Below are 18,415 nucleotides of genomic sequence, written 5' to 3' on the forward strand. Positions count from 1 at the left end.
TGTACAAGCACCTATTTATTCTCAATTTTGTTTCACTTTTCTTGTTTTATTCCCTGCTACGATGATTCTCTCTGTCTGGATGGTTGACAGGCTGGGAGATTGTGAGTTGGGTCATGATTGACTGAATGTTTTATTGTTCCAGAAGGTGTAAAAGGTGGGCGGGGGGGGGGGGGGAGTCAAGGCTTCAGCAGAAATCCTGCAGAGCTGAGAACAGATTGACACTTTGCTCTGTGGAAACAGGGAGATCAACAGACGGCAGAGAAATCAGGACCTGAAATCTGAGCTGACACCAGACTACCCTGTGATCAGTGCTTTGATTGGCAGTGCCTCTACCTTTACCTAGTTTCTCATTTGACTAGAATGCCACGTACCCCTTCAATATTCAGGATCCAATCCTTGGCACCCTGAAGCCATGTCTCTGTAAGGAGTCTCAGATCAAAATTATCCTGTTCGATGTATGCAGTCTATTCATTCACTTTTGTTATGATGCAGCACACATTCAGCCATACAGTCTTCAGGTTCAATATTTGTGATCTTTAGAATCCAGCTTTGATTGCTGGGACATTTACTCTCCTTGTCCCTTTCTATCATACTCTGATGTTCATTTTCACATCACTACATTGTTCACCTGCCTTGATTTGGACTGGCCATGCTAAATTGCCCAGGGATGTGCAGGTTAGCTATGGGAAATGCAGGGTTATAGTTTCATAGTAATTGAAGCAGGAGTCGGCCATTTGGCCTCTCAAGCCTGCTGTGCCATTCATTAAGATCATAGCTGATCTATCCATCGTCTCAGCTCCTCCTACCTGCATTTTCCCAACTACCCTTCATTCCCCACCATGCAAATACCTACTCAACTGTGTCTTGAATATTCTTAGTGAAGCTGTCTCTACAGGTTCCATAGGCAGAGAATTTCATGGAGTCACTACTTTCCGGGAAAAGCAGTTCCTCCTCATCTGTGTCTTAAACCGATTCCCTCTAATCTCGAGGCCATGACCTCTAGTCCTAATCTTACCCACCAGAAGTTACTGGATTGGTTGGTGGTGGTGCTGGTGGGGTGGGGGCGGGGTGAGGGGGAAGCATTTCGGAGGGACCAACGTGGACTTGAGGGGCTGAACAGCCTACTTCCACACTGTAGGACTTCTATGATTTACCGCACTTATTTTTGCCTTGGATCACAGCTCCCAGAACCTCCCAGCTTCTTCAAATTAAAAGACAAGTCCCATTCTGCCCTCTCGTATGTGTATTATTTAACTGCTTTATCATTTCTAGTGAATATCGCCCACACCTCTCACTGCTGCCAGTAATGATTAGATTAGATTACTTACAATGTGGAAATCGGCCCTTCGGCCCAACAAGTCCACACCAACCCTCCAAAGAGCAATACAATGCTGATGAAACAATGCAATACCAGCAGTACTGAAACCCGTAAGGCTTCTAACGATACCAGTTACTGACTCACTGCTCCTTCTGATGCACAGCATTGGAAATACAATGTTGAAGGCTGAATGAAATGAGCAGTTTAACTCAAAAATCCACCTAACCCTTCACTAGGCTCCCCGCTCAGCCCACTTTACTTACTGCTGGTAAACCTTAAACCACTTCATCCCCACAGTGCAATGAATTCCCAATTTCCACCGAAATCCTAGACGTACCCATGTACTCAGTTGCTTTCTCACAATTGAAAGATTTCATTGTAACTTCTTCTGCTTCCAGTAAAGGCAAAACATCTTTGAAAGCTGCTCTCAAAATTCAGTCTTCACAATCACACTTCTGCTTTCACGGAAGATGATTAGAGTCATACAGCACAGAAACTGAGCCCTCAGTCCAACTCATCCATGCCGGCCAGATATCCTAAATTAATCTAGTCCCATTTGCCAGCATTTGGCCCGTATCCCTCGAAACCCTTCTTATTCATGTACCCATCCAGATGCCTTTTAAATGTTGTAATTGTAGCAGCCTCCATCACTTTCTCTGGCAGCTCATTCCAAACATGCACTACCCTCTGTGTGAAAAAGTTGCCCCTCAGGTCCGTTTTAAATCTTTCCCCTCTCACATGAAACCTATGCCTTCCAGTTTTGGATTCGCCTGCCATGGGGAAAAGATTTTGGCTATTCACCCTATCCATACCCCTTATAAAATTCTGTAAGGTCACCCCTCAGCCTCCGATGCTGCAGAGAAATTATCCATGGCCTATTCAGCATCTCCCTATAGCTCTAACCCTCCAGCTCTGCCAACATCCTTGCAAATTTTTCCTGAACTCTTTCAAGTTTCACAACATTGTTCCATAGGAGGGGGCCCAGAATTGCACACACTATTCCAAAAGTGGCCTAACCAATGTCCTGTGCGGCCATGACAATGACCTCCCACCTCCTGTACTCAATGCTCTGACCAGTAAAGGAGAGCGTACCAAATGCTTTCTTCACTATCCTGTCTCCCTGCAATTCCCCTTTCAAGGAACTAGAACCTGCAAGGTCTCTTTGTTTAGCAACATTCCCCATTAACTGTGTAAGTCCTGCCCTGATTTGCCTTACAAAATGCAACACCTCATTTATCTAAATTAAACTCATTCTACCACTCCTTGGCCCATCAGCCCATCCTATCAATTCTAATTTATATTGAACTTTCTTTCCTCTCTCAGCCCCGAAAAGCTGAAAAATCTCCATCCAACACACACTCCCTCCATTCTGACTTTGCTGAACGTAATTCCTGCTGTACCTCAACCTGAAGGGTCTGGTTCATGCTGATCAACAGGCCCACACTCGGGAGGGGGGGCAGGGGGTGGAATCTAGTTGAAACAGACAGAACACTGAATGGCCTGGACAGAATGCACATGGGGAAAATGTTTCCATTGGTAGGAGAGACTAGCACCTGAGGGCACAACATTAGAATAAAAGGAAAACCTTTTAGAACAAAGATAAAGAGAAATCGTTTCAGCCAGAGAGTGGTGAACATGTGGAATTGACTGCTACAGAAGGCTGTGGATGCTAGTCACTGAGTATATTTAAGACGGAGGTAGATAGGTTCTTGAGTATCAAGGGGGAAATCGAGGGTTACGGGGAGGAAGTGGGAGAATGGGATTGAGAAACTTACCAGCCATGATTTAATGGCAGAGCAGCCCCAATGGGCTGAGACACCTAATTTATTCTCCAGTGTTTTATGGTCTCTTGCTTTTCTGGACACAGAGAAAGAATTGGGAGCAGGAACAGACTGTTTAGCCTGTCGAGCCTGCACCAACATAAGTGGATATGAAGATACCTACATCTAGGTGGATAGGCTGGAAATATTTCCACTGGAGCAGAGGAGGTTGAGAGGTGACCTTATCGAGGATTATAAAATCATGAGGGGTATAGATAAGGTGAATGGCGGATATCTTTTCCCTTGGTGGGGGTTCAAGATTAGGCAGCAAATTTGAAGGTGAGAGGAGAAAGATTTTAAAAAGGCATAACGGGCACTTATTTTTAAAAACACACAGTGGTTTGTGTGTGAAATGCATGTCCAGACGAAGGGGTGGACACAGGTACAGTTAGAACATTTAAAAGACATTAGGATAAGTACATGAATGATGAAGTTGAATTCAGATAAATGCGAGGATGCTGCATTTTGGAAAAACAAATCAGTGCAGGACTTGTACACTTTATGGTGAGGTCCTGGGGAATGTTGCTGAACAAAGAAACCTTGGAGTGCAGTTCATAGTTCCTTGAAGGTAAAGTCGCAGATAGATAGGATAGTGAAGGCAGTATTTGGTATGCTGTCCTTTATTGGTTAGAGCATTAAGTAAAGGAGTTGGGAGGTGATGTTGCATCTGTACAGGACATTGGTGAGGCCACATTTGAAATATTGCGTGCAACTCTGGTCTTCTTGCCATCAGAAGGATGTTGTGAAACTTGAAAGAGTTCAGAAAAGATTCACCGGGATATTACCAGGTTTGAAAGATTTGAGCTCTTGGGTGAGGCTAAATAGGCTGAGGGTGTTTTCCTTGGAGTGTCAGAGGCTGAGGGGTGACCTTACAGAGGGGCATGGATAGGGCAAATAGACAATGTCTTCTCTGTGAGGTGGGGAGTCCAGAACTAAAAGTTTAGGGTGAGAGGGGAAAGACATAATAGGGACCGAAGGGGAGCTTTTTCACAAGAGAGTGGTGCGTGTATGGAATGACCAGCCAGAGGAAGTGGAGGAGGCTGGTATAATTACAGCATTTAAAAGGCGTCTGGATTGGTCTATAAATAGGAAGGGTTTAAAGGGATATGGATCAAGTGCTGGCAAATAGGACGAGATTATGATAATTGATCATCATGGACTAGTTGGACTGAAGGGTCTGTTTCTGTAACCAATCTATACTGGTCTTAAAACCATTTTTTTGCCTTCCCCCATAACCATCCACTTCTTTGTTGTTCAAAAATCAGATGAACTCAGCCTTGGACGTATTCAATGACGCCCTAACTGCAGGAAGGCATCCCCACCTCTCAGCTCAATTCCTCCTCCTAATACACCACTTGCCTTGCTTGCTGCATCTGTCTGACAACTGGCACTGACTGGTGTAGAATGACATCTACATCTGTACATCTACACATCATTTCTGATAAAAGGTTCCTGCATTTACCCTGTGTTTTTCAATTGAGACACAGAACTGAACTAACTTTCCCAGAATCTGTCCCCTCCCTGGATTCACTCCATTTCGCTTCAATGCCTGCAAGTCAACAGCTGAACCCCGGAATGGAAAATGGGGTGAGAAAAGAGAACACTGTACTCACAGATGTTGGACAGAGGAAGAAAGTTGCAGTCTGGGCTGAAGCTCAATCTTAATTCAGAGAAAGAGAGAGAGAGAAACAGCACCAACCTCAGAAGCACATGGTCCTACTTCCGCATCCAGTCTATAGGTTTGCTGTGATTGGCAGGAGGACCAGTCCCCATCCGGTTCTCCAGAGCGTCCCATTGGCACACCAAAACGGCGTTTCCCCGTGTCGCATGACCAACACGCGAAGTTGCTGACACCGAGTAGCATGCGCAGTATGGAGCCGCTGGTTATTACTGACAGATTTTCAAAGTTAAAAATCACACAATGCCAAGTTATAGTCCAACCGTTTATTTATTGATTTCCAATTTATTTGGAATCACTAGCTTTCGAAGCGCTGCTTCTTCATCGGGTGGTTGTGGAGCAGAATCATAATACCAGACTCTTTAGCAACAGGATTGCAGAGTCATGGAATGTAATATTAAACAAATTTAGCTTACCTCTATCATCTTTTAGAATGACCATGTTAGTTTCGATTCCTTCGTATGTAAATCCTAAAACTTTTTAAAAGTTATGTTCTCAAGATAGGTTTTAACAATAGGTGTCATCTCAATCAGATAATGCATTGAAGGTGTTAAGTTAAAGTCTGTCTGTGTCCCAATGTTACGTCAGACTGATTCTATTTCTATCGAGACGCATGTGTCCAAAAATGAGACAGATACTAAAGAGTAGTGAGTGTGATGGTGGGATGAAACTTGTTAATATTAGTGTCATTAGTTCAGTGACTCCTCGCCATGGGTCCAGAGGAAGAAAGATCATCAATATATCTGGTGTATAGTGTTGGTTGGAGATCCTGTGCAGGAAAGAAAGACATAAGACTATGGGGTGAATTTGCATTTGCAGAAATATATTTGTAGATACATTCTATTTTGCTCAAAAAGTGCACAATCTGCAGGCAATCACTCCATGTAATATTTTATAAATTCCTACTTTGGAAATAGAACCAGTCTGGCTCAAGATAGGCTCAAACCTCACACCTTTCATGCATTGACTGAGCTGAGATGTCACCTCTTTTTATAAAACCTTCAGTTATCTCGAGACTGTGACTTAAAAGAAGTTCTGGAATTTATATATTAATGAACTGAAATCTGAAACCCATTCTAAACATGAAACACTTCAAAGCAATCTAGGTTCGTTCAATATATCATTCAATGTAATTTTGCTACAAATACAGTGTCTTATGATCCTGCTCCACAGCTACCCAATGAAGGAGCAGCGCTCAAAAAGCTAGTACTTCCAAATAAACCTGTTGGACTATAACTTGGTATTGTGTGATTTTTAACTTTGTTTCTAATGAAAACAGCCCACAACTCCCACTGGTGCCAGTAAACTTTACAATGCTGAGGAAATGATGAACCTGCAGTCCTGAAAAATGAACAATTTCGAATAATACGAGCTACACATTGACTGCTCCTTCTAATATATGGCATTAGAAACCTCGCACTGGAGATTGAAAGAAACGAACAGCTTTAAAAAAAAACCTGTTGGATCTCATAGCCTTCCATGTCTGAGTCCTTCGGTAAGTTCAGGTAACCTTTATTGTGGCAAAAGTGAGGATTGCAGATGCTAGAGATCAGAGTTTGGATTAGAGTGGTGCTAGAAAAGCACAGCAAGTCAGGCAGCATCTAAGGAGCATGAAAATCGACATTTCGGGCAAAAGCCCTTCATCAGGAATCAGATTCCTGATGAATGGCTTTTGCCTGGAACGTCGATTTTCCTGCTCCTCAGATGCTGCCTAACTTTTATTGTGACCCACTTAGTTACAGCTTCAGATCTCCCCAGCAAAAAGGCATAGAAAGAGTAGCTTATTTGTATTTTTAACAGCTCAAGGTCAAAGCGTACACACTCCCCTGCACCCCACGTTCTTCACTGTTGGTCAACTGAGTTGTCCCTTTGTAATTGGATCCTTGGAACAGCCTTAACCTGGAGGTAGTATTGCTTCACTCAGCAATTGCAACCCATACCCTGTATCCAAGTAAGATTCTCCCTGCTCATTTGCCGAGGGGCTTTCAAGCATCAACCACACTGCTGTGGATCTGGAGTCACGTGTAGACCAGACCAGGTAAAGGATGCAGCTGGGACGACTGAGTGAATCCTTTCCAACAACAGCAGTTTCCTTCCCTAAAACATGAGTGAAACAGATAGGGATGTTTTTCCCATCATGAGGTTCTGAACTCCAGATTTTTGACTGAATTCCAATTCCACCATCTGCTATTCAAACCCGGGAGTCCCCAGAACTGGGTTATTAATTCAGTCGATAATGGCACTCGGCTGAAGCTCCTTCAATCCCCCTGCGATGGGATGTGAACTCACTGGTGTCTCTGCAGGTGGGAGGAGCGGGTGAAACCCTTCCCGCACAGAGAGCAAGTGAATGGCCTCTCTCCGGTTTGAACCTGCTGGTGGGCCAGCAGTGTAGATGACCGAGTGAACTCCCTCCCACACATGGAGCACTTGAATGGCTTCTCTTCTACATGAACACGCTGGTGCTTCTGCAGATGGCCCATCTCACTAAATCCCTGTCCGCAGGGTGAACAGCCTCTCCCCTTTCCTCCATGTGAACGGGTCTGTAGGTTTCCAGCATCGATAGGAAAGGGAATCTTCTCCCACAGTACCAACATTTCCACATGGGGGGGAAACTTTCCTTGTGTCACTCTGTGTTTCAAATTACAAACAGAAAGGGTACACAGTCTCTCCCCACCGTGAGTGGTAAGATTTTGATCCTCAAAGCTGAGTAAATGGTATGAAGCAATTTCCACAGTCAGCGCACTGGATTTCCCTCACTCAGGTGTCTCAGTATTCTTCCTGCCGCACCAGTGTCCAAAATCTCTCAAGCACACAAAAGGATACATTTCTTCTCGATGTGAATGGCTGCTGATATTAAAGTCCCAGTGAATCAAGTGGCTCTGTCAGAAGTTGATGTATCTTTTGGTTTCAGATTTCTTTCCCCATGACTTCCTGCAAATAAAATCACAAAATAAGTGATCACGGTCACGACAGTCAAATGAACATAACATCGGTGACAATTTCTGTAGATTGCCAGATGCCTGCTCATCATATATTATCCATGACACAAAAACCCAAAAACCCTCACGCAGCCAGGTAGCGTGAAGTATACATTAAGAGGAAAACTTCATTAAGGTGACAATGACCTGGAACAACCTTCCTATAAAGTTGCTGGAAATGGAGCTGAGTCAAGGTTTTGAAAATGAAATGTCAAGGCTGCTTCAGAAAAGGAAGCCAGAAAAGTTGCTGAATGACTTCCTGCTGACCTATTAAATAAAAATGATTACAAGAAATACAGGATGTAATTCCATTATTATATTAGAAGGTGAAAAATCATAGCCATGCAGCTTGTATAACAGTGAATATCAGATATACACCATATGAAGCAAGCATAAAATTCCTGCAGTGCAGAAAAAGGCCATTTGGCCCATTGAATGCATTGGGTGTAGGAGTTGGGAGGTCACGCTGCAGCTGTGTAGGACACTGGTTAGGCCACTTTTGAAATATTGCATTCGATTCTGGTTTCCCTGCTATAGGATAGGAAGGATATTGTAAAACTTGAAAGGATGCAGGACAGATTGATAAGGATGTTGCCAGTGTTGGTGGATTTGTGGTATAAAGAGAGGCTGAATAGGATGGGGCTGTTGCCCCTGGAGTGTCGGAGGCTGAGGGTGACCGGATAGAGGTTCATACAATCCTGAAGGGTGGATAGAGTAAATAGGCCAGAGTGGTGGTAGAGGCTGGTACAATTACAACATTTAAAAGGCATCTGGATGGGTGTGTGAATAGGAAGGGTTTGGAGGGATATGTGCCAAATGCTGGCAAATGGGTCACCAGATTTATATAGGATAGCATGGATGTGTTGGATCAAAAAGTCTATTTCCGTGTTGTATATTTCTATGTCTATTTTATAACAGATGTTTTATTTCTGTCGTTGAAAATTAGATTAGATTAGATTACTTACAGTGTGGAAACAGGCCCTTCGGCCCAACAAGTCCACACCGACCCGCCGAAGCGCACCCACCCAGACCCATTCCCCTACATTTACCCCTGCACCTAACACTACAGGCAATTTAGCGTGGCCAATTCACCTAACCTGCACATTTTTGGAGTGTGGGAGGAAACCGGAGCACCCGGAGGAAACCCACGCAGACACGGGGAGAATGTGCAAACTCCACACAGTCGGTCGCCTGAGGCGGGAAAATATTGTTATAAATCATAGCTGGGTACTAATACTTAGATGTAAGGGAGTGGGAATTCCACAAGTAGGGCATGATAAGACGCCTGGGAGACCCCAATTCTGGTTTACTATCTAATGAACAACCTTTAAGCACGAGCACCAAATGTGCATTTATGTTTAATTTTGTTTCATTTTTCTTGATTTATTCCCTGATATTTTTAAAGTACAGATTTGACATGGCCTAGGGAAGCCCTTACGGACTCAGACCCGTAAGCCTCTCTTTCTTGGTTCGTCTGAAAGATCGTACTCTTTGGAAGTTTGGAATAAAAACCTCTTACAGACAGTTTAGTTTAATTTTAGTCATCCCCTTTATTCACTAGTAGCATCACTGTTACAACGTAACACTGACACCTATATGCTAAACTAACTAGGTTCTAATAACCTAGGAGAGTAGGGTTGAAAATGTGTTGCTGGAAAAGCGCAGCAGGTCAGGCAGCATCCAGGGAACAGGAGAATCGACGTTTCGGGCATAAGCCCTTCTTCAGGAATGCCCGAAACGTCGATTCTCCTGTTCCCTGGATGCTGCCTGACCTGCTGCGCTTTTCCAGCAACACATTTTCAGCTCTGATCTCCAGCATCTGCAGACCTTACTTTCTCCTCCTAGGAGAGTAGGGTACCAGCTCTTCAAGTGCCCCAGCAGGCTACTCCAATGTACTGATACAAAGTGGCTTCCTTTAGACAAAAGTTTACAAAAAACATTGCATGTTCTTAATTAGACAGATAACAGTGAAAGACAATAATTTGCAATGAAGAGAAGTTAATTGACAGATCTGTGTGTGCTTGACTGGTCACTCCTAAAGGCCTTGAGCTATCCATCAGGTGGGAAAAACAAATCCAACCGAGTTAGGCGTCTGGTGGCGAGATAAGTTCCTATAAAGAAGTACCAGTCTAAATTAAGTGGGAGATGTCATAAGGTAACCTTGCACATCTCGCATGTCTGATACAATTGTTTTACAAAATGGCTTTTTAGCAAGGAGGGCAAACTTTTGACCATAAAATGGCTTCCTGACAGATTGTGTCAGAATCTCTTCAATGTTAGGTTTAGAATAATTTTAAGCTGGGAGCAGATTCCTGCTTTTTATCTTAAGCACAAAATTGTTCTGTACCTGAGGCTGAAATGTTACTGCAAGGTTGTATTTAAAATGATTAGTCTTGAATTAAACATGCCTTCTTTTCAAGTTTGTGATTCAAATAAGACATCAGATCTGAATGTTAGAATTGACAGTGGGGCAGTCTGTCAGGTCTGTAAAAACAGCAAGTAAGTTAAAGCTTTATCAATATTTCCTTTTACAGAGTTTGCATTTCATAACCAGAATTGGCTACTCAAAATCATCAAAAAGTCTCAAAATGCAATTAAATTCAATCCATAGCAGCTAAGCACTAAGAATTAATTTTCTACTGGATTCAACAGTCTCAGCACTAAAATGGTGTCTCTCTCTCTCGTGTCCTTTTGAACTCTCAAGTCAGGGTTTTGTAACAGCAAAGATTTATTTTCTCTGTGACTGCCCTGCTTGCAAGGGGTATAAGAATCCATTATAATTGACAGCAACTGACCGTTAATTACAAAGTTTTTGATAGTACCAAGTTTCGTTTCAGGGTCAGAATCAAACACTGTCATTAATTTCACAAGGGAATGGCTGTGAATGTTATCACTTGGTGTCCTGTTCATACAGATTCACCGATGCTGAGGCAAACGTTCTTAATTGTCTTACAGCATCCTGTTATCACTTGGTAAGCCCAGGTGTCCCTATCTTTTTCATTCCTTAAGATGCCCCCCTTTTCTGAGCCTTGCTGCCTGTCTATTTTCTAGTGCAGTAAATGTGTTCTATAATTCAGCATTACATTTAGTCTAACTGTTTAAAGACAAGTTTTCAGACTATAGACGTTCTCACTATGATGACTCTCGCGGTCTGGATGGTTGACAGGCTGGGAGATTAGGCCTTGATCGACTTTTATTGTTCTGGAAGGTGTAAAAGGGGCTCAAACTTTCAGCAGAAAGCCAGCTGAGCTGAGGACAGATGACACCTTACTCTGTGGGAACAGGGAGACCAACCGGAGAACAGAGAAATCAGGACCTGAAATCCGAGCTGACACCAGACTACCATGTTATCAGAGCTTTTATTAGCAGTGCCCACCCTCTACATTTACCTAGCTTCCCATTTGACTTGAATGTCATGTACCCCCTCGATATTCAGAATCCAATCCTTGTCATTCCTGAAGCCATGTCTCTGGAAGGAGTCTCAGATCATATTCTCTTCAACGTGTGCAGTCAATTCATTCACTTTTGTTACAATGCAGCACACATTCAGCCATACCGTCTTCAGGTTCAATTTTTGTGATTTGTAGAATCCAGTTTTGATTGCTGGGACATTTACTCTCCGTGTCCCTTTCTATCATTCTCTGATGTTCATTTTCCACATCACTACATTGCTCACCTGCCTTGATTCGGATTGCCCATGAGAAATGCAGGTTTATACATTCACAGCAATAGAAGCAGGAGTAAGCCACTTGGCCCATCGAGCCTACTCTGCCATTCTTTAAGATCATGTCTGATCTATCCATCATCTCAGCTCCTCTTTACCTGCATTATCCTGACTACCCTAAATTCACCTACCATAGAAAATCCCATCGAACTGTGTCTTGAATATGCCTGCTTCTATTGCTTCCTTGGGCAAAGACTTCCATAGATTCACCACTCTCGAGTTCCTCCTCCTCTATCTTAAACGTACCCTTAATCTTGTTACCAGTCTCACCCACCAGCAGAAACGACTAGATAGAGTGGATCTGGGTGGCTTGCTGTTTGGATAGGTCAGTGTGGACTTGATGGGATGAATGGTCTGCTTCCACGCTATAGGGATTCCAAGATTTACCACAGTTGTGCTTGCCCCAGACCACAGCACCCAGAACCTCCCACCTTTTGCAAATCGAAAGACAAGTCCTGCCCTGTTCTCTTGTATGTGTGTTATCTAACTGCTTAATGATTTATAGTGAATACAGCCCACGCCTCTCGCTGCTGCCAGTAACCTTTACAATGCTGATGAGACAATGCAATACCTGCAGTACTGAAAATCATAAGGTTTCTAACGATACCAGTTACTGATTCACCGCTCCCACTGATGGACAGCATTGGAAATACAATGTCAACACTTCTGTTTTCCCTCAGTCCAAATTGTCCATGCTGACCAGATATCCCAAATTAACATAGTCCCATTTGCCAGCAATTTGCCCATATCCCTTTCAATTCTCCCTATTACCAGATGCCTTTTAAAATGCTGTAATTATACCAGCCTCCACCACTTCCTCTGGTAGCTCATTCCATACACACAACACCCTCTGCGTGAGAACGGTGCCTGTAAAGTTCCTTTTAAATATTTCCCCTCTCACCTCAGACCTATGACCTCTAGTTTTGGACTCCCCTACTCTGGGGAAAAGATTTTGGTTATTCACCCTATCCATGCTCCTTATGAACTTCTATAAAGTCACCCCTCAACCCCAATGATCCAGAGAAAACAGCCCCAGCCTATTCAGCCTCTCCATATAGATCAAACCCTCCAACTCTGGCAATATTCTTGTAAATCTTTTCCAAATCCTTGCAAAGGTTCGCAACACTTTTCCTGGAGCAGTGAAACCAGACTGAATGCAGTATTCCAAAAGAGGCCTCATCAATGTCCGGTACAGCCGCAACATGACCTCCCAACGTCTGTACTGAAATGCACTGACCTATAAAAGCAAGTATACTAAACCTGTCTACCTGCGACTCCACTTTCAAGAAACTATGAACCAACACTCCAAGGTATCTTTATTCAACAACATTCCCCATTAAATGTGTAGATCCTGCCCTGATCTACCTTTCCAAAATCCAAATTTCAAAATGTATCATCCATGGTTGAATGGTGGAGCAGATCTGATCAGCTGAATGGCCTAATTTCTGCTCCTGTGTCATTTGGTCTCTTGCTATCCTGGACACAGAGTGAGAGAATTGGGAGCAGGAATAGGTCATTTGGGCTTTCCAGCTAGCACCAGCATTGAACAGTATATTCATAACTGGATATTAATATACCTGCATCTAGGTGGATAGGCTGGGACTTTTTTCACTGGAGCATTGGAGGTTGAGAGGTGACCTTAGAGAGGATTATAAAATCATGAGGGGTATAGATGAGGTGAACTGCAGGTATTCTTTCCCTAGTGTGGGGTTTCAAGATTAGGGAGCAAATTTTGAAGATGAGAAAATAAATATTTTATAAAGACATGAGGGGCACCTTTTTTTTAAGACAAAGAGTAGTTCGTGTGAGGAATCAATGTCCAGAGGAGTTGCTGGATGCAGATACAGTTACAATGTTTCAAAGTGTTTTATAAATTCTCAAGGATCGGGTTCGCAGGAGAGTAGTCTGACACAGACCAGGAGAAAAGAACTGAGAGACGAGTTTGCTAGAATATAAGTATTTTATTCCCCGCAGTGTCGCCTCAACCAGGTCTCGTACTTACAACGGGTCTGGTTTATACTCACTCTACATGTTACCGGAACTGGGAGCCGTCAGTTCTCGTAGAGCGGTTGCCAACAACCCACGCTCGGCGGTTAAACGTAACCCGGAGCAGACTCTACCGAACTGGGGACTTTCCCAGCTTATATACTCTTTCGAGATCTAAACATTCATGCGAACAACAGGGCAAGACTCTTTACGAGTTTCAGCTGGAACCAATTAAGCTTGCAACATCCTGTTTGACAGTGTCTGCTCCTTATCAAGGCTGGTAGCATAAACACCATAAGCAACACATTCCATTCCGGTAACATAGTCATGCGAACAACAGGGCAAGACTAAGCAACACCTTCCATTCCGGTAACATATTCATGATAAGATTCACACATGTATTGGGACATAATTTTAACCCTTTCACCACATTCCACTGATTGGCCCAATACATGTGTTACATCATGCCCATATATATTTTTTCCAACAAGCGTCTACGTACACGCCAAATATACAAGCAAGTCAGGATATTACAGCATGTTAAGATCACCAGGACTCCTACCAGGATCGATAAGGGTGGGAATAGGAACTTCCCCGCAGTGGAGGACATACCACTCAACATATCCCACCAATGATGAGCTGACTCTACTTCCACTACATGGGCAGCGTGTACTACCTCCTGTCCATGTATAAAGGTAGACACTGTAACCTTGGTGACATTGGTTTGATGCTTTCGTAATATCTGCTTAAGCTCCTCGGATCGGTCCAATGCTTGCTTAAACCGATCCAGGGAAATGTTCCAAGGATTCATCAGCACTTTCCACTGCACCTTGGTAAAGTGGTGAGCACTGCTATAATTGGTTAACAGATAGGTCTGATTCTGCCATTGCCACTGATAGACATTTGAGAGGCATCCCGAGAACGGTACTGTGGGAAGCGTAGGATGTGGGTTATTGGTAGCCACACAGAGCGTGTGTGGCCCAATCTGCCACATCATGTCCCTTGGAGTTTCAACAGTCCATTCGCACAGGGCCGTTCCCTTAGTCAAGCAAGGGTCCCGATATCTGTCCATCAGTAGGCAAGTTTTTCCCTGATCAGTCTGTTCACAAGCGGACAGATCATAGGTAATATTGGTATCTGGGCTAAACCACTGCTCCCTTGTCTTCAGAAAATAATATCCAGAAGATGTAATCACTGGTAATACATAATATCGACAGACCGTAACAGTGTGGGTTACATTCATGGGAACAAAGTATCCTCTACACATAGTTGTATTACACCATGTTTTCTCTGGATGTGTCATCATCCACAGTTTCTCGGATACATTCCATATTCCCCTCCAAGCTTGTACATTAGGGGATGTTACCGTGCGCAAGAATCGTTCTTTCTGCATCTGTGCATGCAACATGTTAATATGACGGGCAGTCCAATTTAACTGAGCTGTAATGTTCTCAAACAGTTCCTGGGTGGCACCCCAGACATCTAGTTCCATTGCAGGGATTGTATCAATATTTTAGCTGTTTCTCCTTGAGTCATCATTACGGATGGCATCCATCTTCCAATGGTGTGCAGCCTTGTGAGGTGGCTTGTCCCGTGTTAGATAATTTAGTACGGGTTACCTCAGAGTCAATAACATTTGAGATACCCATGACAGTTCCTGCACCTCCCAGTAGAGTGTCATACCATGCACGCCGCCTCCTCTTATGTTGGCATTCTGGGATAGCCGGCAGCCGCACCTGCCAGTGAACATCAGTGTGCAGTACTGCCTGGGCCATCTGCTGACAAGTTGACATAATGGGAGCCAACTGTGTGCGGTGCGCGTCAGAGACGTTAGGGCGCACCAAGATCAGCCATAACATTCGAGTCCGGTTTTGAATAACTGTTCCATTGCTGATCCAGATGTCCTCATCTCCAGTCGTGATGTTCCATCGTGTCCCGTTTGAGCTTTCACATTCACGAGCGGTTATATTCCAATGACACATATTCACCGTTGCATTCAACATCAATGTACAGTTAGGGGTTATCAAAGTTACATTTCTCCCCTTATAACATCGTACACAAGTATACATTTGACAATCACTCGTGAGATCTAAAATTGTACACCATTGATTTGCCGCGCACTTAAAATCATCTTGCTGTCGTTCCTCACTACTAATTTTCCAACCTACATTTTGTTTCGATAAGGGTACCAACGACTGAGCTGGCACACTCCTCCAGACTGATTCCCCAGGATATATAATGGTGACCAGACTGTCTTTTCCTTGGGCTATGATCTCTGCCGGTTTGGGGGGACCAGTTGTCTGGCGTACCCATACCTTGGCACCCTTAGTGTCAGTAGACCCAAATCCCCCTGTCCCACGCTCAGTAACCTTAACGGGAGCTCCCGTCTCTTCCACCGTTGAAAGGTAACATGGTTTAATAACTAATTGTGCTATTCTGTCTCCCTTCTGTATCACATAAGGTTCAGATGTGATGTTGACCAGGACTACTCCCAATTCTCCTTGGTAGTCCGCGTCAATTACTCCTGCCATTACATCAATCCCCTTTAGTGACACTCCCGATCGCGGGAGGATATGCCCATAGGTTCCAGGGGGACAAATCAATCCTAATCCGGTCTTAATCACCGTAGGTTTTTGTTGGACCAAAGTCTGTGTAGTTAACGCTCGTAAGTCCAGTCCAGCCGAAGCCGGTGTGGCCCTTACGGGAATATTAGCTTCCTTAGCAAATTTCCACATTTTAATAGGCTGTGCCTTTGGGGTATCACACACCCGTATCATCCGATTCAAGGGCGTCACCCCGTTTCCCAATGGGCGGTTATTAATTTGCTTTACTACCCGAATCAGTTGTTTCTTCCAACCTGTTAAATTATTACATCCTCCTGCCTTTCGCAGGGAGGATTTTAGAAGCCCGTTCATTCGTTCAATAAGTCCCACAGCTTGCGGATGGTAGGGCACGTGATAAATCCACTCCACATGGTTATCATGACACCACTGCTTCACCATCCCTCCTGTGAAATGGGAGCCATTGTCACTCTAGACCTGTATGGGCAATCCATAAAATTGTTCGATCAAATCTAAACACCGTAAGGTAGCCTGTTGGTTGTTATGTCGACAGGGATGGGCTACCAAAACCCCAGACATAGTGTCCACAGCGGTACATATATGGTTACATCCTTGTGAGGAAGGTAATGGACCCACAAAGTCCATTTGCCAGCTCTGTCCCGGTCCCTCTCCTCGGTGTATATGTCCCATCATATGTTGGGGCACTCCCTGCCGTTGATGCTGACACTGCTCACACTGGTTTACTGCAGTCTTAACATCATCTACCATAAGATCTATTCCTCGGTCTCGAGCCCATTGCAAGGTTCCTTGCACTCCCCAGTGCCCAGTCTTAAGGTGTGCCCATCTAGCTAGGTCCACTGAGGTGCCCCTTTGCACATTCATGGTTCGGACGATACCATCCACATATCGATTATGTAGAGCTTCCACATCATTTCGAGATGTATGGGCATCTACGTGGGTGATGTATATAACCAGGTGTTGAGCTTTTTCCCATATATCTTCCCATAACTGTTTACCCCATACTTCCCTATTTTGGATCATCCACTGATTGGCCTGCCAAGTTGGCATCCATTGTGTCATGCCGTTAACCACTGACCAAGAGTCAGAAAACAAATAAACTCCCATGACCCCTGCTTGCATGACTACCATATGCACTGCTTTTAATTCTGCCCACTGACTACTTTTTCCCTCCCCTAATTCTTCTAGGGTAGTGCCTTGTTTTGGGTTAAAGGCAGCAGCCTTCCATCTACGCTGTCCCGCTTTCCATTGGGCCGACCCATCTACGAACCAAGCCGTGGCTTGTTCATCCGGGGTCAGTTCATCATATCGTTTGCCCATCTTGACGGGTGATTCTTTATACTCAATCAACTCAAACCGCTTTTCCCCTTCCTCAGGGGCCTCCGCCACTTGCTCTTGCAGGACTGACACTCCCTTTTGTCCAGTCCGCACTCTTTCTGACACGTACCATTTCCATTTGATAATGCTGCTCTCTTGGGCGGTTCCTATCCTGTGGGTAGTGGGGTCACTGAGTACCCACGGGAGGATAGGAATAGCTGTTCTCATGATCACTTCATGTCCAATAGTTAGAGCTTCAGTTTCCACCAAGCTCCAGTAACATGATAACAATTGTTTCTCAAAGGGGGTGTATCGTTCCCCTGCCGGGGGCAATTTCCGGGACCAAAATCCCAATTCCGCAGGAGGCTGAGCCCGCGGTAATTCATGCATAATTGCCTCCCCCTGTTCATTCCGTATGGGATTCCCTTCCCCATCTAACATTACTTCCCGCTGCACCGGGAGGCGTCTCTGGACTTGTTTTCTCCTAACTACTGGTTTAGCCTGGAGTACGGGTGGGTCATCTTCATACTGATCATCTGAATCTCCCCAAATGTTTCCATCCCAATGATCGATATCCCACCGATCCCCGTTATTTAACTGGGCTACAAACGCCCGTACTTGTACTGGGTCCGGGGTTCGAGGGACCTTCCTTTTCTCTTTCCGTTTCTTAGCAGACAGATACATAATAGTTCGTCCTGCTAGTCAGTTAATGCTGTCAATTCAGCCTTTAACTTCATAATTTCCTGCCTCAACATAGAGGCATCTCCCGAACTGAGTCCCTGCTCATGTTTCAGGAGGGCTAATTCTGCTTCAGCTTTTTGGCGCTTGTCTGACTGTTGTCTACAAGCCGCCGCACATGCCCACATCCTCCGCTGTACCCTAGGCAAGGGGTTCTTCGGCAGGACTGAGATCTTCTCAAGGGTGGACAGCAGCGACACTGGGGTTCCTACGCCCTCGGCTTCCCAGTTTTCCGGTCGCCCCCCACCATTCCTCAAACAAACTGCCACGTCATGCC

At 44.4% G+C, this 18,415-nt stretch overlaps 1 protein-coding gene across 1 annotated transcript in view; it reads right to left on the bottom strand.

The window, feature by feature from the left end:
• Window positions 1-18,415, bottom strand: part of LOC148144269 (uncharacterized) — a 108,314-nt gene that overhangs the window by 5,276 nt on the left and 84,623 nt on the right. Inside the window, exon 3 of the mRNA XM_087974662.1 lies at window positions 7,106-7,328. Within this exon, the coding sequence (XP_087830788.1) occupies window positions 7,106-7,328 (223 nt within the window). The remainder of the gene's footprint in view (window positions 1-7,105; window positions 7,329-18,415) is intronic.

This window comes from Chiloscyllium plagiosum, unplaced genomic scaffold, assembly GCF_037043375.1.
Source record: "Chiloscyllium plagiosum isolate Xiang-an unplaced genomic scaffold, Cpla_swu_hap1 HiC_scaffold_27, whole genome shotgun sequence".
Classification (NCBI taxonomy): Eukaryota; Metazoa; Chordata; class Chondrichthyes; order Orectolobiformes; family Hemiscylliidae; genus Chiloscyllium; species Chiloscyllium plagiosum.